Source organism: Enoplosus armatus, chromosome 11, assembly GCF_043641665.1.
Source record: "Enoplosus armatus isolate fEnoArm2 chromosome 11, fEnoArm2.hap1, whole genome shotgun sequence".
NCBI lineage: Eukaryota > Metazoa > Chordata > Actinopteri > Centrarchiformes > Enoplosidae > Enoplosus > Enoplosus armatus.
In genome coordinates this window covers 22,194,332-22,218,010 of record NC_092190.1, presented here as the reverse complement: position 1 = coordinate 22,218,010, position 23,679 = coordinate 22,194,332, and the positions used below count along the sequence as shown (strand labels likewise).

Below are 23,679 nucleotides of genomic sequence, written 5' to 3'. Positions count from 1 at the left end.
TCAAAGCAAAGGAGCACATCATTATTAAACTAGGTTACGACCGTTTGCAGGGCTCACATGTTGCAGGTTGTTTGTGTGATAGCTCAGCTAGTGACAGTTGTCATTTCAATTGACAAAATCAACGGTCGCCGAGTGGAAATGTGAAGCCTGCTTTTGTCCACCCATGTCTGAAAGTCAAATGTGGCAACAAAATTGAGGCAGGGCTTAGAAAACTGTCAGTTTCATATGCTCAGCACATGCACGGGCCCATCAATGGGACCTGCATGATGTACAGATGAGCTCTGACAATGTGTTGCTTTATTTCTATGATTAGACTGTGACTCCTCTGGATGTTTGGACTGTTTACAACAGCAACATCGTCCCCCTGCCAGAGAGCCCTAGCTGGTAGAAGTCTGGCGGCTCTGTGACAGGGTCGTCAGTCACAATGTTATTGGAATTCAGCGGCAGAGCGACACTCGAGAGACTCAGCACTGCGAGGTTTTTAAACTGCGGCAGGTGCCTCTTTCCTCAGATAAACTTCCTGGGAGGGCTGCAGTGAAAGATAAAGGCAAATATATAATAAAGTCAAATTTATTTGCCTCTTTGAAGTGCCTTAAACAGCGTTTGATTTAGTTGCTGTGTGAACTCGTATAACAAAGTCACATATATTTACCCCTTTTGAAGTGTCTGAAAATCCATTTGCTTTTGCCTAGCAGGAAGATATACAACACAAACAACAGCTTTCCTCACTGGCCTCTTTTTACATTAGGTTTGCTTGCACAAAGCTCTGATTTAAAACAAAAAGTTTCAGTTTTAATCAAGCAATTAAAGAGCTACATTGATTTTATTCAGTTATATCAACATATTGTCACACCTTTATTAGATGCATTTTATAATGTCTGTGGTCAGTAACACGTGTTTCACCACTACAACTGCAAAGAGCTGCAGCACTAGCTCATGCGCTGTGCTTGTTTTCCACCATTTCACTCCGGCTTCCCTCCTCTCTCTGTATGCTGACACCAAAGTGAACAGCAGTGCATCTAGTTAGAGCCCAGCCCAGCGGGCACAACACTGAGCAGCAGCGAGGAAAGAGGGCAGAGGGGGTGAAGGTGATATAAGAAAAAAAAGGAAAAAGAAAGACAGCAAGGTGCAGATGAGCAAGAAGTATTAATGACTAGGAGCCTGAAGACAAGGAGGTGGATGAGGTGGTAGCTGATGAGCGTGATAGTAAATGAGGTGAGAGCAGTGAAGATGGTAACTGTTTCAAAGAAAAGAGTGGAGAGAACTGTGGTTTGAGGAGCGGTTGAGTGAGTGTAACCTTGCTTTGGGCGGCTCAGGGGGGGGACGCATGGACGAATTTCGATGAGACTGTGAAATTTAAAATGAACTCAAAAGTCCATGGAAGCGTAAGTACATTGTCCTTGTGTCTGAATGGTCTGTTAATCAGCGGCCTGGTTCAGTGGCAGGGAATGTGAAAATATTGCCAAAAAAGCCACGATTTTACACTCTTTTCCCAGGTTTTAATGAATACTAACTAGCTGTCACCAAATCAACAATGAATTGATCCTATTAACTAGTAAGTGTTGTGTGTGTATCCAAAGGCTGATGTTTCTTCTTCGTCTGTGCCATAGAGCTCCATTGTTGTCCAAAAACTATTAAAAAAGCATCAATGAGCCACACTGTTGGTGACATGTACCTCCGTTACCATGAACACACACTGTAGTTTATTTTTACTGAATCCCTCACACAACGTCCTGCTGCTGGAAAGACTCACTAGAGCGCCAAATGTGTATCAATCCACAGCTGAAAATAGTCCCCAGCAAATCCACTTTTTTACTCGTTTTAACGTTTACTAAAAACCATCGTGACCAGCTGTCATGTAATTACATATTTGTGACACGTTTTTTACATCTTCAGAAAGAATTAATGGGTTTGGGACTAAGATCAACACACAGGTTAGAGGAGTAGAACAGCACTGAGAGACCGACACATAAACACAATGTTGGTTTTACTCCTTTAATAGTGTATTTCCAATAAGAAAATGAATAAATCCAGCCTTCCCATTTATGCTACTTACAGTAAAAAATGTACCTTGATAACTGTTTAGCTGCCCTGATAAATCCACCCTTGAATGAGAGTACTCCACATATATTGTAGTACTACTACCCTCGTATAATCACAGTTTGGGATGTTCATGTAAGATGGGACTTGCACTGTCGCATGCTGATATTCTCCTCTGAATACGACAGCATCTGTAATCAACTGTAATAGTACGAGTGTAGTTTAGTTGGCAGAGAAATCTCCAGAACTGCTAGGGTTAGTTGTTAGGTTTCCATTACTAAATCAAAATGCATGAAATGATGGTGCTGTGTGGTGCCTGGGATAAAAGCAACAGCATAATAACATATGCTCTGCGGGGAACCCCTCATAAGCTGCAGACCCACCAGTTGATATGGTACTGTATTATTCGGACTGATAAGGCTGGATGGATGTAGAGATAGTATGATATATTTATGTAAGTCTCTGGGCCTGTCTGCATGTGGGGGTGTGTTTAAGGCCTTGAAATATACACAGTGCTGATTAGTGGATATAATCCCTCCCTTGAAGCTATATATCTCTATCTATCTATATATCTTAAAGGAGTATTCCAGCAATTTATCACTGCACTATAAAGTTGAGAGACCTGCCAGAGCCAGGCGTAAAAAAGATTGGTCAAGATCGATTGAAAGGAGGCCAAGATGTCCTGACTTTCAGTGCCTAGTCTGGGTCAACCTCTAAAAACGTTGGATTGTACATGTCCCATAATGCAACTTGATAGCATCTTTTGTTAGACTCCAGTCTGGTAAACAACCACATCTTTAACACTTTACCTCCCCAGTTTGTAATGCAGGCTTTCTGTTAGAAATTGGTTGTACCCTTTAAAAGTCTGACTACACTACTACTAATGAATAATAATGATAGTAATAATTATATGAAGCAGAAGAAACATTTCATACAACTGAAGTGCAGTAAATGCAGTATAAAGTGCTCCACAAAGTCTGATGAAATGCCACGTCATTTTAGCACTTTCATTTATAGATGTGTCATACATTTATTTATTCCCTTACTTTTCCTTTTAGCCTTGACATAGATGTACTTTTAAGTAGAAAAGGCCTGGCGCTGAGCTTTTAAATATTTTGTGAATAATGGTCTTGTGATCTCTCTATTTACAGAACCTTCTAAGCATCTGAATGACTACAGCAGATAATCCGCAAAGGCATGTCAATATTGATATTGTCTTTAAAAATAGATCGCTATTACATGTTTGATATGTGGTTTGATGCCGAATACATCCAGTGGGACTCATTACTTACTGTGATGAAAATAAGTATATAACATATGTAACAGGTTTAGATATATATACATCCAGAGAACTGATCATTTCTGCCAACCCTCAGATAGTGTTTATCATGTATTTGTTTTTATATGCCTTTTTTACATGACAAGTATTTGGATGTGGCTTAGGTGCTGTAGTAATCAAAGGGACATAATCTTTTTTCACCCTGTAAGATAGTCATGTCTGAATTTATGGAACAGAAATGAAATACTAAGAAAAGTAATTTCACAAAGTGGACTCATTGAAATATATGAAGAGAGAAAAAAAACCCATCTCCACAGCCCTCGAATTTGCCCTTGACTTAAAGCGCAGCGCTGCTCTGATTGAGGGTTTTGTTAAACTGTATCACTTGTGTCAAATCTCTGATACCCCTCGACATGCTGACTGTAATTAGTTCCAAGATTAATCCGCACAAGCATGGTCAAATGTGGCCTTCTCCCACAGTGCTCCTGAAATAAAGACTAGCACGGATAATCAAATAATAGGTGAATATCAATGAATGGACCAAATCACTTTAGTCCCCAGCTCCCTTATGCAATTATTTCCTATTCACATTAATTATTGCTAACGGATGACACTAATGACTTTGAGAGGAAGCTGGCCATGGCAGCCTTGCAAATGATCAATGCTATTTTAAATGGGGTCACAACACTTGACATCTTTGGGTCCCTCAGATTGGAAATGGCACAGATGCAAACAGTATCTGCGGCAAAACAGTAAATAGTGCCAGCAGTTTCTAGTATTGGACTTGGCTTTCTACACAGGACCCAAATCCTTCACAGAAAAGTGGACCTATGACGACATTAAACACTCGCCTTTCAATTTATCAAAATCTAAAATGGCCGAAAGTAATAATCAAGTACAACCCAGTCCATCCTTTACCCTGTATAATAATCCTAATCAAAGATGGCATTTTGTAAGACTGTTGGGATGAGACATGAGAGCTGTGAGACTCTGAAAGACAGTCTGTTAGCCGGAAAACCAAAACAAAGAGCTAAAAGTGGCTACTTTTACTGTTTACCGTACTGTTTAGATATGTATAGCTGGGTGTTGATTTCCAGTTGGTTTGGCAGTACTAGTGACTCTTCCATATTACAATCATTGGAGTAATGTAGGTCATTACTCAGTCATCTAATTCAGTTTTACTATCAAATTATCTCTTGAGAATTAAGTCCCACCTTTTTATTTCATTTACAGTGGATACATGTAGACCAGGGGGAAAAACCCCACTTTAGAATCAATCAATAAACCAATCAATCAATAACACCTTAGCATGGACGGATGGCAGCTTGGTCACTATAGGGAACTGCTGCTTCAGACATAGAATGGGAGTCTACTCCAAAATAAAATGCAACTGATGAAATATGCAGTGAAAGGCCTTTTAAAGCTACCTCTGTCATTACCTCTCTTAACCTTTAATACGAGTATTTTGCATCAGCTGAAGACAATTTTTGGAGAAAATGTTCTGTGATATCTAGTTCCTACAAGGTTCTATGAATTGTACTTTTGCCCGCTATTACACTAAATGATTCATTCAAGAGGCTTACAATGCACTGTCACTTACGAGGAACATGCATAGTGTGGGCGCATGGTTGCTCTGGCATTGGTTCTTTTCAGAATGCTTTGGAAAATATATTCAACAGATATAAACCAGTGAGAGATGTTATTGTATGTAATTTTGTAGACTCATGACTAGCATAAGTCATTGTGCAGTTATGTTTGGAATATGAATGAACAGCAGACACACCAAGATGATCCATGCTCAGTGAATAGTCTGCCTTCATGTCAGAACAGAGGCATCACTTTAAGATGTCTCATTGACCAGGTCTCAAAAAGTAATCACGGTACGCCTGCAAGACCAGCAAAACATAGACACACATTGTATTTTACAACTGTGAGCTATCTAACTAGTGGAGTGGAAAATGTCCATTCCTCAATTAGCCTTTGGTTGGAATGAGACAGCTATGTATCAGCATATCGATTCTTTGAGATCTGTGACAGAGACAAATGGACAGCCATGGGGCATTCTCATAGGTTGTGTATATTGTTCAGACTGCAAAGAGAATCTATTGAATGTAATGTTAGGGATTAGGTGGATGAACAAATGAATGTGAGCAATAACTACAATATTTGTCAGCCAGGGCTGTGTCAAGCTAAGCCTGCAATGATGACTTTTCTCATTTACTGTACTGTTTTCATTATTATATAACCTGAAGTTTTTTATAGTGTTTGCTTAATTTCTGTTAATTGATTACATAATTACTTATTGTCTAGGAAGTCCAAAGGAATGGAAAAGCAGGTATTCCTGCAGGAAGGTGGCCCAGCCTGCTGAGTCTAACATGCCCTCGCAGTAGCGGTAGCGGCAGTAGTAGCGAACTGTCACTATCCAGTGCTTGTAGTGAATACTCCAGTGGCTCCCACACTTGGGCAGAGGGACGTGGATTCTCCAAGGTGGGTTTCATTCATCTTCCTTCAATTTGAAGTATAAGGAATTTGTCAAAATAAAGTAAAACATTTTTGGTTTTGGGTTAAAACAAGTGATCCATCTATAAATACCATGTCAATAATTGTAAATATCTCTTGCAATGCACAGTGTGCCACAAGCCGGGACAAAAGGATGAGTACGGGTTCAGTATCCAGCAATCATTCGGCACCCATCGATCAGACAGACCTAGGATGGAAGGAAGGCCACATTCTGAAAGGCCTGAAGCGTCTCCAAATGTGCAGCTCCAGAGAGGCATCATCACTTGCATCTGTACCACACTGCAAAGATTGTATGACCTCTAATGAGGGCATTTACTCACTTGGTGTCAAGGTTGGCCTACAAGGGACTACAGCCAAGCAAGTAGCCCCTACAAGTAAACCTTTCCAGGCTAGAGCAGGTATTGCTGCCCTAGACTCTGATGATGCAGATGATGATTCACCTAAATTACAAAGTAGTGAATCCAGTGACCAACCAAGTAAAGAGCCTCTTTGCCTGGAGAAACTGGATGTCACAAGGGATGATGACAACAATTTTCAAGAAGACCCTATGAAACTTGCTGGGGATTCTGGTCTTTTTCCCTCACCTGTCACAGACAACTTCTTATTTTTGGAGGGCCCGACAGTAAAACCTGGTGTGAGCCCAACAGATAGCCTTACCCGTCTGGAAGAAAAAAACAAAGACTCACTTGAAAAACACAAGCCTTCAGGCTTGAAGTTAAGTGACAGAAACAATAATCAAGAAAGGTCTACTGATCGTAAATCCAGACTTGATCAAGTCAAAAGACAACAGGGCATACTTGCAGTCAAGCAAGTTGAAGCAGGGGCGAATGATGTGACCTCCTCTATTCAGAAGTCTGCAACAAGAGCTCTGAGCTGTGTGAGTGTAGCCAGACAGCGCAGCTCCTCAATGGAGGTTCCTCACTGCAGAGACCAGGCGAGTCAAGCTGGCTGTGAAAGCCAGGACTACACCATCTCAGAATCTCCACAGAGGAAACCGAAACCTCAGCCATGTGACTCAGCAAGAAAGGCTTTCATTCTGCGGAGCAAGAGTGCAGACGGAGGACAAGAACAAACTAAGCATACACATTCGCCTCTCCACCAAAAGCTTATTAAGGGTCACAGGTCCAAAGGACAGTCAAATCCTCCTGGGCACAGTGTTCCTAGCAAAAGGACAAATCTCAGTAAAACACATGGTTCAAGCAAGGGAGTACTATCTAAAGGTGAGAAAGATGATGACATTGCAGTATCAACAACTTCCAAGTCTCTCAAGAGTGTGCAACAGCGCTCTCCCCTTGCTTCTCCTGTGAAACAGTCAAAGACATTTAAGCCTACTGGGATCAATGAATGCTCAAAGAGCCCAACAAAATCACCTTTGCAAATAGCTAGACTTCATTCAAGCAATGACTCTGTGGAAGAGAGCATCTATGACAACTTACCCTGCTCTCCGCGAAAACAACGCCGCCAAGACCAGCACTGTGATGTTTCTCGTTCAGAAGTTAGGTCCCCATCCCCACCACCACTACCAGGTCGAACAACTTCTCTTCTCCTTAGATCTGGTTGTGACAGCTTACCCAAAGCGCATAAATCTGCAAGTCGGGCTCAAGGCTCAGCATCGAGCACCACCAAGCCACAATCAAATCAGATTTCTTCTATTTTACAGCCTCAACAATCCAACACAACAAAAGACAATCAACATACAGCCCCACAAATGGGTGCTGAAGGTAAGCTACTGAAAGATATCCCTGCCAAGGTCTACCATACCCACTCATCCAAGATACCACCTGTCCCAGTCCAAGAGACGCAAGTTTCAGAGTCAGTCCAGTTATCTACGGACAGAACTACCACATGCCATGATGACAGTGGTGCTCCCTCTATATTGCCAAGTCAGAGCATCTTACAAAGATCCAAACAGAGCATTAGTGAGCCAAAACTTTCAGAAGTCTTGCCTCAGGCATATTCTAATGTTTACTACCATGGGATTGCCAATAATCTTCAGAGTTCCTCTTCGAGAGCTGTAAAAATGGCTCTTCCTGCAAATGCAAAATCTCATGAGGCAATCTGTGGACAGGACACCAATACTTTCCTAGTTTTTGGAAGACAGAACAAAGACGATACAAACTCTACTCCAAAAAGTATCCAGACCTTTCAGACTTTTACGTGTGATCCTCAGATGATACATGAATGTGGTGCTCATGACAAAGCCCGCAGAAAAATTGAGACCCGCTGTAACTCGCTTGATTCTGAGCAGTCAGTTCAACCTGTTGCATCAGACAGTGGTGTAATGTTAGATTGGGGATTTGATGAGGAAGGTTGGCTGTTTAAACGATCTGTGTCTGTGTCAACCAGACCTCCCCTTAAGCCAGTGATGGGCATGAATGGGGCTAAGGCTCGTAGCCAGAGCTTTGGTGCACGCTACATGGACAGACCAAGCTTCAACAGATCTGGAAAGGTCCGTACCCAGATCAAAACACACTCGGGGAGCTCCTTGAACTCTCTTAGTGACGTCCTCCCAGGAAGTATGAGTTGCTCCAGTAGCTACCATTGCCCAATGAATCGATCCCTTTTGAACAACTTCTTGATTGAAGAGGGCCTGGCAGTTCCCTCACATTTGGGGTCCTCCAGTGAAAGACTTCAGAGTCTTAAACTCCAACGAGAGCAAGCTAGGCGCCTTCAGATTGAGCAACAGTTTTCAAGCGCCTTTGGTGAGCCAGTTTCTGAGGAACCAGAGAGACAAAGTACTATAACCACAATCGAAGAGAAAGTGATGCTCGGCATAGAGGAGAACTTGCACAAGTCTCAGGAACAGGAGAGAAGCAATGAAGTGAAGCAAAAATCTGGCTCAACCTTGGCAAATTGGTTTGGTTTTCGTAAGAGTAAGCTTCCTGCTCCAAGCAGCAAAAAGACTGATCCACCAAAAGTAAAAGAGGACAAGAGGGAGCAAAAGATTACGTCACTTCTGGGAGGAAAGCAGACGAAGACTGACAAAAAAAGAGACAGAAGAAAAAGTGATGGAAAAGACTGGTGAGAAATCTTTAGACTGTGGTGCACTTAACACAATACCTCTGCCTTTGAGATATTCATTTTCATTGAAATTTCATCTCAACATTAAGCCCTCATTACTTGTTTTAGCAGATTTCCTCATAGCTTATTGCCAGTGAAGTAATTTACTGCCTCAGAGGACTTTGGTCATTTTTATTAAGTGGTATGAGACACATCTGTCAGTGTCCTTAGCCCTGAGACCAATTGAGACACATTTCATATAGAGGATTGCAGCCATGTTTCAAGAGATATGGGGTAATTTATCAATCGAATCACCCTGGGCATGTTGAGTCAATATCAGACGATCTCAGTATGCTCTGGTTTGTTGACAAACTGTTTTCTTTCAGCTCTGTGGGGAGAAGAGAATCCCATGATGCAGTGCGGGCATGCATCTCAATGCCTTGCCCAGGAATGTCCCTGAATGAAATACAAGGACATACTGACATCATCGGAGACCCAAAGGTAAATTAAATCATTACATAATACAAAACAGTTATTTTATTGGTATGCAGCCAGTTTTTGTTCTAATCACAAAAATGTCTTTATACAAAAATGTGTACTCCCAACCCTGTTTTTATGTAGAATATGTTTGTTACAGACATATATTACTGTAATTGCACCAGAAAGACACCTTGAAAACAACTTAAGACTGAAGAAAATTGATTAGAGGTGTACTGTAAATTATTATAATGTAACTGAATACAGTGGACTCAAATGAAAACAGAAAAATGCAGAGTTACAAGACTTAACAACTGGGATGCACTTCAGGCTAATTCCACCAACTGTCCCTCAAACCCTCTTACCAACAGTTTCATCATTTTGGCCAAACCCTATTTTGAGACCTTTAAATGTATCACTGTGTCCATAGTATCACCATTGGAGCCCATTCATTAATCTAAAGAATGCATCAATAATTCAACAAGTGATTACATCATGTATCAGTCAGATACACTATGTTGTAGTTTGAATATTTTCTTATTGTTTCAAGTTCAAAACCTGTGAAACTGTGTACATAGAAGTCTTCATGGAGGACTGCTTGTAGAAAACCTCCTCCCTCCTGAACTCTCAAGAGCATGTACAGTGCCATGAATCAGTCAAAAGAAAAATGTTGGTAGCATGATGTCAATGGAGAGACCATGAGATGAAAGTGAGGGTAGATTTATTCATTAGTCACATTATGAATCTAGCAATGTCAAGGTTAGGTTTTCATCAGGTAGAGCTGCACAGGGATTACTACCTACAGTATAATACAGCACTATGGATAAAAGCAAGAACCCAACAATGACACTGTACATGTATAAGTATGAAAGAACATGTCTTCTTTGTCCTTCTACAAAACCACAAAGATGCAGATGATGAACCTGAGAGCTGATGGTGAAAATGGATCCAACCAGGACGCTGTAATAGGTCAGATTTTTCTATTCTCCGTTGTGTTGAACTGTCCACAATTCCTTACAGTCACTGAAAATAGTAATGGATCCCCCTTGGACATCACACCTGAAAAACAAAACCTAGCAATGTTAGCTGTGTCAATTTAAGCATGCTAGCCTTAAGGTTGTATCTGTGCTTACCATTTTACAGTTTGCAGACAGAAGTGAAGACCAAATATGACAGATATGTGTAAGTCATAAACATGATGAATATGCCATAAGCAGTCAAACAAACATGCAAAATGCTGAATTTTGTCAGTGTGTGCTTTTTCCTCCATATTTATGTTCATTTTATTTGTTCTACCTCTGCATTTATTTATTGTTTTGGGTGGAAATTTGAATCAGGGAAAATAGGAGCCATTTCACCTCAGTTGTATTTCACGCAGAGTTTGCCCTTTAATGGGGATATTGTATATAGCCTTGACCGCTCATCTTCACAGATCCATGCACTGAAAATTTGCATGCACAGGCTCATCCAATCAGGATGAACCTATTCATCCATATAGAGCCCAAGCTCCCTCCTGGCCAGGCTTAGTTGAAAAAGTGGACCCACACTGAATTTGTTTCAATTGTTTTAGTGAGGATCACACTGCTGCGGGAAGATGCGTAGGTGTAAGTTGCTTATTATCTATTAAGTTAACCAAAAAATCATTTTGAAGTGAATGGAGAGGCCAAGTGTTCAGTCAGTTTCACATGTAGTAAGTCCAGGGGACCTTAAGGTGCTCTTGAAGATGAAAAAACTCACAGAGAAGAAAACATTCCTCAGGCACCTTTAGTCAGACCAAGCAGAGAAGTTATATTCAAAGACTTTATTCAGCGGGGATATTGGTTTAAACATTATATAAACATTATTGCATCACATGATGAAAAGATCAACAGATAGAGTGGAGACAGCTTGCATAATTTTTTCACTATACCCAAGAGAGTGCACAAGGCTGATGAAATTCAGTAACAGCAATGCGTAAATATTAAGAGATCCACTTAAAGATGTTAAGAAGGGACCTTTTAATTATTGGTGTACCAACCAAGCAGGTACCTGCAGCTGAACATAACACAAATTAAAACTGAGATTGAAAGTTGGTAAATTACTGAAACTAGAAGTGCTAGAAGTCTTCACGGGTCCACTTGGAGACCCAACATGGGACCCAAGTCACTCTAATTGGTAGGGTCCCATTGCATTGAACTGTACAAATATTTCCCATTCTCAAATGGTTGAATGGCCCAACAGATAATGGTGCACCATAATCATCACAGGGGGAAAATGACGGAGAGTCAGAGAGCATCGGGCTGCTGCCCTCTCTCTGTTTGGGTCTGTTCAACCATATTTTCTATCTAATTATCTGGTCTATTCAGAACGAAATCAACTGTCCTTGGGTCCCTTTTGGATCAGATCTAATTAACTGTGGGTGTATTTGAAACAAAATGAATTTACGCGCGTCAGGTTTGGGTACAATTTCCACCTGTCCGTTTTGAATTTGGTCCAAAACTTTGGACATGAAAGTATCCCGAATATGCCAAAACACTCAAGCTCCCTTTGCCTTGAGTCGACTTGCCGCTCAATGACAGTTTGGTGCAAATGTGATCTCTCTCTCTCGCTCCGACTCACACACATAAGCATATTTCCACTTACTACCGAGTTGAAACTAGAGGTGGTAATCTAGTCCAAAAAGAGCCAGAGAGTGGGCCAGCAACAGGGTGAAAGTAGACAGGAAGTCAAACTTTCTTACTCCGTCCGTTTTTCATTGCGGCCACCAAATTAAAAGTAGCAGCAGATGAAACTCTCCACGTCACTCAGGTAGAGGACTGGTGACAGACCCTGCTGAGATTTCATTGGCCAGCGTGACACCATCGGCAAGGCGCTGCAAATATCAAGCATGTCTGATACGGACGGACGCCTGCCCTCAGGGGTTAATCACCTCATTAAAATTTCAGCACTGCACAGGCTAAGCACGCTCATCCAAGCCACAACTGAGTCAATTAACTTTGCCTTCAGCTGTGAGCTGAATTATACCATCCAGACTTATAAACTCATAAACTTGTAGAGTTGACGGAGCAGTTTTCAGCACGATGCCTTGTAATAAAGTGAGACAAACAAAAACAAGAACTGTTCAACCAACATTAAAATAATGTCTTCTGTTTATCTGTTTATTTAGACTTCTTATTTACTGGCCACTATATGGTACACTATTGCTATTGTTGATATATATATACACATAGTATCTTGTGTTTTAAATGTTAAAATCAGAATATCATTACAGACATCGAGCAGTTATTAATTGGCGTAATAGACAGGAGGCGTGAGGACAAAAACCTCCCCGTCCATGTGAAAGCCTTGTTGAAAGCCTTCAAATCTCAGCAGCTGTGATTCTGCCTTTCCAGTTCTTGTTAACTTTCAACTAAAAACCAAACTAATCACTAATGTCTCTTCTATGTCTTCTCAGTTCAATTATCTGTCCTTGTTTACAGCAGGTCCTTCACTAACAGACGTAGATACTTAATGCTCGTTTTTTTAATACGTGGAAGCTGCAGCAGTCGTCTAACTGTAATGGATGTTTGTGAATTTGCCAGGAATGCGTCCACAACTCACGCTCTAAATAAAAAGCTATTCCGAGCTAGTGAGATGTTTTCAATGCTGAATAAACTGACATCTCCTCAATGTCTAAAGTACTATAATAAGACTGTTTTAATACTGCATGTTTGTGTTTCCGTAGCCTAAGACTGCATTTCTATGGCAACAAATAGCTTTATTATGCGCACTTTTTACCCTTACCCTGTCCACATTTTCATATTTTTAGCATAGCATGACTTCTGACTTAATGACTTCAGCATTCTAGCTTAAAAATGAAAAAAGGAAAGAAAAAAAAAAAGTGAAGCAAAAATGAGCTTGTAGGAACCCAGAAGAGAGGCGTCAAGTCTCATGTGTGCATGCCTTAATTAATAAAGGGGGGAGCAGCTGTTGCCTTTGCTCCAGCGTGTGAGTGCCTACAGGTTTCTGCTGCAGGGTACCTATTAAAACATGAGCCTGCATGACAACAGCTTTAGGATATCTTTTCTTATTTTGGTTTTGTGCGCGCTGGACGGAAGACTACTGGAAGATTTGTTTTGAGAGATAGATGGTCGTCTGATCCAAATGTAGCTGAGCAGCAATGTCAATGATACAAGCTCTGCGTATTGGAAGTGCCACAGAGCTTCGACACACCTTTATCAGTGTCACAGCTGTGACGTGATGGTATAATTCTGGAGGCACGATCAGACTTTCGATTGAACAATGTAAATTCTGCACCTCCAATCTTAACATAACTGTGTGTGTGTGTGTGTGTGTGTTTGACAGTTATGTTTGATATATTGGCAATAAAATACACACATTTGGAGTGTATTTGAATTTCATTTCACACGCCATTCCGCGCATTCCATATTCACAGTGTGTGATCGATGCATGCTAGTTGTCACACACCCATTAAACAACATCTGTAATACAAAGCAGTGGTTCAAGTGGGCTTGATTTGCATTGGCCGAGTCATACTCTGTGGCAGGGCTACATGTCTGGTGTAATTAGCAAAAAAACAAATCATTACCCTGCCTCACACTTACGTGTAATTAGATTGACTGAAGCGCCATTTTTCCACTTGGCTTTTAAGAGGAAACCATCGCCAAGTTAAAGAGAGAGTGAAAACAAAGAAGAACAGACTAACCATCTGTTGCATGTCTGCTTTGAAATGACCAAAACACAACACTAGAATTAGCTGCTTGGAACTCAAACCAACACCAATGTGGCAGGAATAACAAGGAGGCATGAGGGAAACAATCATTTGATACTGCAGAGAAGATCCATTATTAATAATTGGTAAAGCTGCCCTCATTTGAGAGTGAAAGCTCTTTTACTGATTCAGTTATCATTTTTTTCTCCAAGTGGAACAGATTTACACAGACAGAGGAAATACGATGAGCAATGGACAAGACAGTCACGTATATTTTAAAGGTTTCTTTAGCACCACTTCAACCATGGTTACCCTGTTGTTTCATTCCTGTTGTGCTCCCTCTCTTTCCCACGACCCTGAGCCACTTCAACTGGTCTCCTTGTGCCGCAGGCTCCGGCTGCAAGATGCGAACGTTGGACAGTGGGATTGGGACCATCCCCCTTCCTGAATCCTGTTCCTTCTTCTCCTCCATCCTGCACCTCCTCCCCAAATCCTCATCAACCCCAGAACAGTCCCTCAGTCCTCCCAGTGTCCCCGGTTCCTCCAGCGAGGACAGGTCTCCTTCTCCATTACCTCGGTGGAGAATCCCCTCCAGCTTTAAGGACAGCAGCCATGCAGGGGTGCCAAACTCCCTGTCCGACTCCTCCATGACCCATATCCAGTCAGTGCCTTTCCCCACTGTGGCCTTCCTCCAGCCCATCCAACCCCAGTCTGAACCCTTTGTGACCTCTGCCAGTGTGTGTGATACCCAGAGCAGGCTACCCAGACCACCACAAGGTACAGTAAAGCCGCAGAAGTTCCAGCAGGAAGCATGACGTGTGGACTGCAGAAGTAAAGATGATGCTCGTAGGGTTTTCTCCTTTTAGTGCAGTGGGCTCATCTGGCCTCATGCAAGAACATTTATGCATCTTACTTAGCAGTCAGGTTGTCGAAAAACTGAATGCTACCTGTTCACAAGTAGACGTAAACACAAATATACCTCCGAAGAGTGAAAAAAGGAATGGTTTGACAGGAAGTTAAGTGCCAAAAAATGTCCTGGTAAAGTTAAGTGGTCCATTAGTGGTCCACATTAGATGGGAGGCAGTCATGGGATGTGATAGTGATTTTTTACCTGTTATCCAGCAGCGCATCTTCTAAGTTATTCTCTTGATTCAACAGACGTCTTCTGTCGTCTGCCTTGAAAGATGAGATTATCACAGCCTGCACCAACCGCAGCCTGGGCTTAACATACATGAAGAAGACGAGCAAATTTGGTGGAAATATTGGATTTTAACATCAGTTTCACCCTGAGCGAAAATCTGTGAGATCACTAAAATACCTTTAAAAATGCAGGTAAAAATCTAACATTTTGAATTTCCCCCAAAGGTTTGCATAGGGAACGTAACCGAAGTGCTAAAGCCGCTCTGGATGTGGAGTTTATTAACCAAATGAATGGAAACTAAACTTCATCTAAACTCCTGCGCTCAAAAGTTAGAATAAAAATAAGGTCAACTTTACGCATGAATTGACTTTTTGATATATCCCGATTCCTTTCAAAAAGGACATCCAATCCACAAAAAGTTCTGCTCGGGCAATTCATTATTCATTTATCCGTTCTAAGGAGCACTTCAAGGAGATGTTGAAGCTGCACATGAGGAAATACATTTCATGAAGATCCACCCATGTCTTGTTCTCTGCTTTAGTGATATATATAAAACTACATATGAAAGGCTACTGAGAGCAGCAGGGATCATGGTGTGTCATTACAACCGGAGCCCTTATCGCTCCACTGATGGCATTCATGCAGGAGAGCACACCGTAGACATGGCCTGCTCAGTATGCTCATCACACAGCGTGAGCCAAAGAAAAACTCTCACTTTCACTGTCAAGAGGAAAGATGCATTTTAGCAGTTTGTGGCTTTTAATGAGTCACGCTTTCAGAGCGAAGCCCCAAAGGTTCTCCAGCAGACACATATCTCAGAAGGACTGTGATGGGGAGAATGTACCTCGTTACAGCAGCTAATGAAATGCTGCTTGGTCTTGTAAGTAACGCGCGATTACAACTGTAGCGCTCGTTAAGCAGACAGGCCAACGTTTGGAACTTACGTCAGAGCAGACAAACACTCAGCTTAATCCATTCCTCGCGCTTATTCTCTCGTCTTTTTGGTTTAAGAAAGGTTAGATGAAAAGACACGACCGTCCGAAGTCTTTAGATGCCGAGTGTCACTATCACTACGGCCAAGAGGAACCCAAGCTTCGCAGGCCGCCGAGCCTTGTTACGGTTACTAAGCTATGTTTTAGCAAACCGTCAACTCTCCATGTTTTGCTAAGTTGTAGTTAGTTTGGAGAAGAGTAGCTGACACTGAAGCCACTCTGGAGCCAGAGACAGTGCAGATTGCTAACCTTGCATCAGACTGAATGTTTTCTTGGTGAAATGCATATTTAAATGTTTGTCCCCTGAGGGACATGTCTTCTGACAAACACTGAATACTTTCAGCTGTTTGATTCAAGCACCCCAAACTGTGACTCCATATCAGGCAAACTACACTCCAGCTTCATTTTCACAGTGTTTCAGTTCGGTGAGGTTGTTGTCACCAGAATTTGTCATCTTTCAAGGCGGCAGTCGCTGCTCCTTTAGTGTCACTCAGATCTGCCGCCACTTTGAATCCAGAATGATAATCTTGCTCCCTTTGAGGATGTCAGATGTCAGTCTGTCAGTGTCACTCTGCTGTCCTAACTCCACATTTGACTCGTCTTCTTGGCAGGAGAGAGAATTAAGTCTGACTGTGGAGGAACTCTTACACGAGTTTCATTCTCTGCCTTTTTTTTTTCCAGGTGGAATGGAACCAAAGAAGTTGACCTATATCAAATCAAAAACACGAGCCACTGCGAGCCAACAGAAAGAACAGACCAGACTTCAGCTGGCCAACTGTAAGACACAATGGAACAGCTTTATTTACGAGACACAACTGGGAAAACTATGTTCTGTGCCCGCTTATCATCAAGCACGGCGTGTTTTTGATTATTAGCTTTATTATTCTAATAGAAGTTCCTTCTTGCTTGGAAGCAACAAAAAAAAAAAATACTGAAACTATTTCAGTCCAAGTGACCCAGCTCACCGACTGAATGGCAGGGATTTCCTGATCCCAGACAAAATTAACTCCATTACAATGGACCATTTTCTGTATAATCATCTTAGAGAATACTGCATTCAAATTCGCATGACAACTGAAAAACAGGGTCACAGTTTGTTCCATACGTTAGAAACTAGTGAGAGTGTGATGCAAGTTGAAGAGTTTTTCAGCACTTCATTTTCTTGTTCACAGAACTTAAATATAAATGTAGAGCAGAATCTGCTTCCAGTAACCTTGTCAGACATATTCAAGCTTTTCCTTTCAAAACTGTCACTGTAGCTGGTAGCTATAAAGATGAAGAAAGGGGCAACAATTTCACTTTTTCACATTATAGAAACAGTGTAGTTTGCCTCAGAACTACATTTAAAAAGCTGCACTGTCCTGTAAAACTCATTTCCACCCCCTCTGAGCAGAAAGTTAGCTTAATGGTGGCAACCAAACACATGACTAACACAAGTTTCACAAACATCATTTGCATCTTACTACAGAACATTAACGCTGGCATTTACAATGTGGCTGTGTGTGTGTGTGTGTGTGTGTGTGTGTGTGTGTGTGTGAGATCGTAAGATATGCCTGTGGGTTTGAGGCTGCACATGAGTCATGTGCACGTTTAAATGCTGTGTTGCCTTTGGCTCTACTGATCTTATTAATATGTTCTTATTCACAGAAACACTCTCATACACATGTTCAATACACTTAAGACCTGGTGTCGGTTTAACTTAGGCAGCTGACTTATGTAAGAAAGTGATGCAACTTCACATCCACATGCAGGGCAGCAGGCTCCTTCAAATATCATCTCTGCCCTTTGCAATCAAATCACAAGTTGTCTATTTCGATTTGCATTTAAACCGCAGCTGCTCATGCGGTCCGGCTGAAACTGATACACGTTAAATTAACTTCCCACAACACCTTAATACTCATTTAATCAGCATAAACATTCATTTAAGGTGCTCTGCTTTTCTTTGTATACAATTGGTTGTGTATGTGCTGGTTCTTGGGACATTTAATGACACATGATATTACTGCATTATATTCACGACAATGTGTTACTTTTCTTTTAATGGCCGATATTTAATGTTGGCACGTTGTTTGCTTGACTCTGTGCTGCAGGATCTCACTCTGCTCTGCATCTTCCGTTCCAGAGTTTATGAGGCTGAATGAGTCAACCTGAAGCAAGGAATCAGGCCATCCTTTGGATTTATCACTCTGGCTCACATGGAGGATCCCTAAATCCCACAGTTTGGAAACTGTGTCTGTGTATCAAGATGAAACGGCCAGAACTGGACAACAAGTGAGCTTGGCACTGTAGGCTTCCACCTGTGTTCGGTGCAGTGTTGAGATACTGAGTAGCCTTTCAGGTGTAGTAACGAACCTTCTGGCAGCCATTTTGGAGGTCTGCAGCTCATTGGCATTAGCTGTGAGCATTTCTAAACATACAGCAACTGGAACTGGAGTTAAACACAAAGCCTGTATATTAAACAAATCTGCAAATTGCAACTTTTCCATTAGTTCTCTCCTAAAGCGTGATTGGTTATGTGTTATAGAGAAACACCACGGTCCTGGTTAGATATTGAAGAAATTGCTCACAGCAGGTCAAGGTTAGGCAAGTGAAATAGTTAATGTTCCTGAAACATGTTGGTTAGATATTGAATAAAAGTCTACGCTGACTTTTGCTGTGGTACAATGATATGACACATGATACATTCTGCATTAAAAGAAAGGTTGTCAGTGAATGTAATCCGGAACATATTAGCCAGTGTGGCTATGTGTGAGCAAGAAAGTGGCTAGCTTGGACAGGACACTTTTTATAACAGGCCAAAATATCTTTTTATTGTCCCGTAAGGGGTTAAGTAGACTGTAGCCTAAATATCCCGCAGTCACAGCACTCTTCATGGAGCACTTTGTGGTTTTAGAAGCTGTATGTGCATCTTGTTCTATCTATCAGCCATAATCCATATTAGATAGGGTGTTGTTTCTGCCACTCTGCTGCAGCAACGGATGAGCATGATCACTAATAAACTTATCAAGTCACAGCCGATGCAGTATATACATTGAAATATCTTCGCACAAGTACAACCCTTTCACCCCCAGACCTCCAAAATGGCACCAGCCGTGGTCACTTTAGGAGATTAATGATGCAAATGAAAGACCTCCACTAAAAATCCAGCTGAAGTTTATGTAGCCACACTCATCTGCATTTCCCAGCTATGTATGAACATTTTAATGTTTATGTGAAGATCTAATTCTGCTTTTGATCTAATAAATATCCAAGCAACAGCACACACGTCAGTCATATATTTTTAAGCAAAGCATCAAATGGAACCTCATAAACCCGAGACTACAAACTACGACTTCCATCCTGAAGACATTTTATGTACAGCACTTACTACTGATTGCCATTTATGAGCTCTATACCTGACTGAGTAATGTGATTCTTTAAAATGTGCACTATCTTGTTGGAATCTTTTTTTTTTTTTTATGTCACAATGTTAATATCAACTTGCATGCAACCACCCTCGGGCTTATTCTAACCACAAATGCGTTATGTGAATCTGATATCCATCATATGAAGAGTTTCATCACAAGAGGTGAAACATGAGGACGTGTGAAAACACTTGATGTGCACTACTCGCAGAATCTGTCACTACCCAAGCAAAGGTCTTTAAATGTCCATCGTGAGTCCGACTATCATTTCAAATAGGCGTCACATTTCAGAAACGGTGCGCATCTCACCCTGTAATGAAACTCTTCACGTGTGAACTGCATTCTGCGTTTTATCCATGTTTCCACAGTTATGACATCAAGACAAAGCAGTGAGTTGTTGCATGTAACCTTAGTTATAAAGCACCTAGTAGGCACATTGTGGACATTGTCGTGCTAGCTCAGGGAAAATACCATTTATTGTCTCTGATAGATGCTGTGGATTTAATAACCTCAACTTTAAAATGTGCAACCTTTTTTTCTTCGCAGCCAGTGAACACACCAGATTTCACTGTAAGGGTTTAAGAATATTACCTGAACTCAATATTTTCCTCTTGTCAGTTTTCTGTCCGTACGTTTAACTGTAAGATATCTCACCATGGTCGCTCAGTTTCTCTCTCTACTATGTATGCTGTGTCCTTTTTATAGTAACGTTTTTGGTGTTTTGAATGCATCCCGGCATATTCGACGGTTTTAGCTGCTTTGCGATGTGTCCCCCCCCCCCACCCCACCCCCCACCCCCCATACCTCTGTCAGCTCCCTGCCTTTCATGTGTAGATATCTGCCAAACTGCATATTGCCAAACACTTCTCTGAGCTAATCACGTATACAGAAAATGAATGCAACTAAATCTACATATCAGACTTGTCATGGTGACTATAGCCATATTCTTTTGAACCACTAGAGACAGTGATGTAGAACTATGGAGCACTGTATCGTTGCACAATATCATTAGTCATGTCATCTTACTGTATTTACCTCCTCTTTAAATCTTTGCTCACTTGCTACATGTATATGTCGAAGGTGATATTTGTACAACTGCAGCGGTGTTTAATAAGTGAAATATGTAGCGTGTCGCAGGTGAGACGAGGCGTTAATGGATCAGGGAACAGATTGGCTGTACTGATACGGGTAGATGGAGCATGGCGTCTGTGTTTTTAAAAACGGCTCACACAATGAAGAGTGTACCTCTCACAAGAGTATTGTATTTTTTTAACATTTACTCTAATGCCCTGTATTTGTACTCAGCACTGATGAGTGTAATCTACCATTTATTGCACATATTGTTACTCACTATTACAGTAATTCTCCTTCTAAATGTTTCTTTTCTTTCAGAACCCAATAATAACAGTGATGTTTTCGTGTGACAGTCACCTTAGCAGTACGAATTGAGAATTGTATATTACTGATATTCTTTGTTTTATGTAAAAGACGAAAGACAGAAAAAATAAACTATTTCAGTACTTACACAACATTAAGGGTGCTGACTTGTGGTTTGTGGTCAAGTGTCCACTCCAGACTCCAGCCCAATGTGCCTGCCAGTATGAAGGATGGTCCAACTCACTCTTCCAACTCTCTGACAACAGCAAGTGTTGTTTTTGGTTTGTTTTGTTTTTTTTCATTCAATTCAATTCAATTCAAAACAAAACAATTTGCAGAAAACCAACCACCACGTCACAGGCACTGGACCAGGGTTTCTCCTGCTGGGCTGCCAAACAGTGCTGTCGGGGGGGAAAACTAAACAAACACGAATGAAGATCACATTTTAAAATTCACATCCATGTATTGCAGGAATTGTTAATGTAGTGAGGCAAAACAAAAAAAGAAGTAATGATGTAGAGTTGTAGCATATTCTTCTATTTCCCTTCAACACTGGCATCCTGGGGTCACCACTGCTGTCTTCTGGTTTGTGTTGACGTCTTCGTCATCTGTCTTGACCTCAAAGGAATAGTTTGACATTTTGGGAAATATGCTTATTCATTTTCTGTCCACGAGCACCTGTGAAGCTCACTAACGGACACGTTCGTCTCCTGTGTTAAATCTGAAAGAACTGGACTGATGATAACACCCATGGTCACATTCAGAGGCTAGACAGCTTAAACTATGCCAGGAAAATAAGTAAATGAATAGACATACATGTACAAAAAGGTTGTTAGGGGTCTAGAACAGTACACTGTGTTATTTAGGGAAGCAGAAAAGTATGAACACATCAATCTTTCCAATGCTTAACTTCCAACACTCCTAGTTACACACATAATATATATAATATATATACCAAAGACTTCACTGAGCCATAAAGACTAAGCAAACGTTGCCATATCAATGTAAACTTGTCAGCTGACCCCCCAAGCAGTATACCTAATATACTGATAACACATCTCTAATCCAGTGTGCAAATGTTGGAGGATTACAATCTAATCTGTCCATCGTATCAAAATGTGTCGACTGACCTCCGGCGTGGATAAAGACAAAAGACTTAGAACAACTAGATTATTTAGGACCCCAAAAACCTCTGACGGAGAGTAGCTGGGGTCTATGGTGGATGTGGAGAATTTTAAACTGCATAACAGTATGTTTCATACATATAGAAGATGAATATATTCCCTCCATCATCTTAAAAGAGATTCTGATTTCTAAACCCAGATCCCCCCCCCCCCCCTCGCCTCTAAGTGGGTGAAGACTTGTCTTATTTTCTCTCATCAATAAAGAATATATGTCACTTCTCTTTCCCTTTCTGGATGACATGATGTCATTGATTGAGTCTGGGAGGGTGTCTGGGGGCCGTGAAGGGAACTGAGTGATATTTGAAGATATCTGAATAAGTATGACGTGGAGATATTGAATTTCTATACAATCTGCTCAAAAGAGGCAAATAAGCCATTTATGAACATGCCTGTAAATGAACAGACCCCATGATTGAGCCAAGCACTGATAATAAAGCATCCGTCAAAGATGGCAGGAATGGTTCTGTACCATGGGAGCGAGAGTCGGCATACTTTACCGATCTCAAAGGATCATCTGAATTGTTTCTTTACTTTCAAAGAATGAATAACAACTGGCGTAGAAATATATGTGACAAAGTGGGAGGGGGGGGTTAGGGCCAAGCGCTGTGACTAAACCATAAAACCGAACAAGATGTAGCGTGTTAATTAGTGAACTTTAGATGTGCTGATAGGCGGATTATTTTTAACCTTTAGACAGAGCCAGGATAGTTGTTTCCTGCTTCGAGTTTCTGTGCTAAGCTAAGCTAACACCCAGCGTCATATTTAACAGACAGATATGAGAGAGGCATCAATCTTTTAATCTAATTCTCAGCAAAAAGGTGAATAAGCGAATTTCCCAAAATGTCAAATCATTCTTTTTACAAGGTTTTGGATCGTCTTTGGTTCATCTTGATGACACCGAATCCATCATTTGGTTGCCATGTGCAGAGATTAAAGAAATGCCCATCTGAAGTCTGGATAACTTTATGTTTCCTCAAAAATAGATGCATAGAGACACAAATTCATGTGAGATCATGTTGGCGAATAAAAATAAAAGTCCACAGCTGCAGCCAAACGAGCATTTCTCCTGCTCCGGCTGTGGGAAATATTGGAGCAATCGAGGGCTCGGGCCATCTGGTCCAGTCTGAACCCCGAACTCAAAACTCCCCTTGATCTGCCTGTGACAAACCCACCTACAGTCCAGGGTCCCAGCTCAGTGCTGCAACCTGTTCCATTTGGACACGACATACCTGGCCTTTTTTGGCTCATCTATTCATGTGGGAAACAGGCAATAGTGTTTTGTCCGGTCTACATTAATATCACAGGATCCAAACAGCTTTGGTGCAAACTCAATCGTGTTCATAACAAGAAATCTTCATTTATGCAGTGAGTGCTCATCTTATTCCATTCATTTAATTGAATGACATGATAGTGTTAAGTTGTAGGGAAGTAGCTGTATGGGGAGTTTGTATACACTCTAGTCTACTACAGTATACTTATACTAGAGTGAATCAGTTGTGTAAAATGTACTAAATCCTCTGTAACTCCTCTTAACATTTGCATTTGGGAGAGAAATCAAATATTGAATATACGTAA

General features: G+C 41.2%; 1 protein-coding gene across 1 annotated transcript in view; it reads left to right on the top strand.

Moving 5' to 3' along the window:
- The window catches only part of LOC139292360 (nck-associated protein 5-like), a 53,222-nt gene extending 33,689 nt beyond the window's left edge, over positions 1-19,533 (top strand). Inside the window, exons 8-14 of the mRNA XM_070914684.1 lie at positions 5,630-5,806; positions 5,949-8,860; positions 9,226-9,340; positions 10,231-10,285; positions 14,397-14,783; positions 16,821-16,916; positions 18,262-19,533. Coding sequence (XP_070770785.1) covers positions 5,630-5,806; positions 5,949-8,860; positions 9,226-9,340; positions 10,231-10,285; positions 14,397-14,783; positions 16,821-16,916; positions 18,262-18,263 — 3,744 coding nt within the window. The 3' untranslated portion in view covers positions 18,264-19,533. The remainder of the gene's footprint in view (positions 1-5,629; positions 5,807-5,948; positions 8,861-9,225; positions 9,341-10,230; positions 10,286-14,396; positions 14,784-16,820; positions 16,917-18,261) is intronic.
- The last annotated feature ends 4,146 nt before the right edge of the window (positions 19,534-23,679 follow it).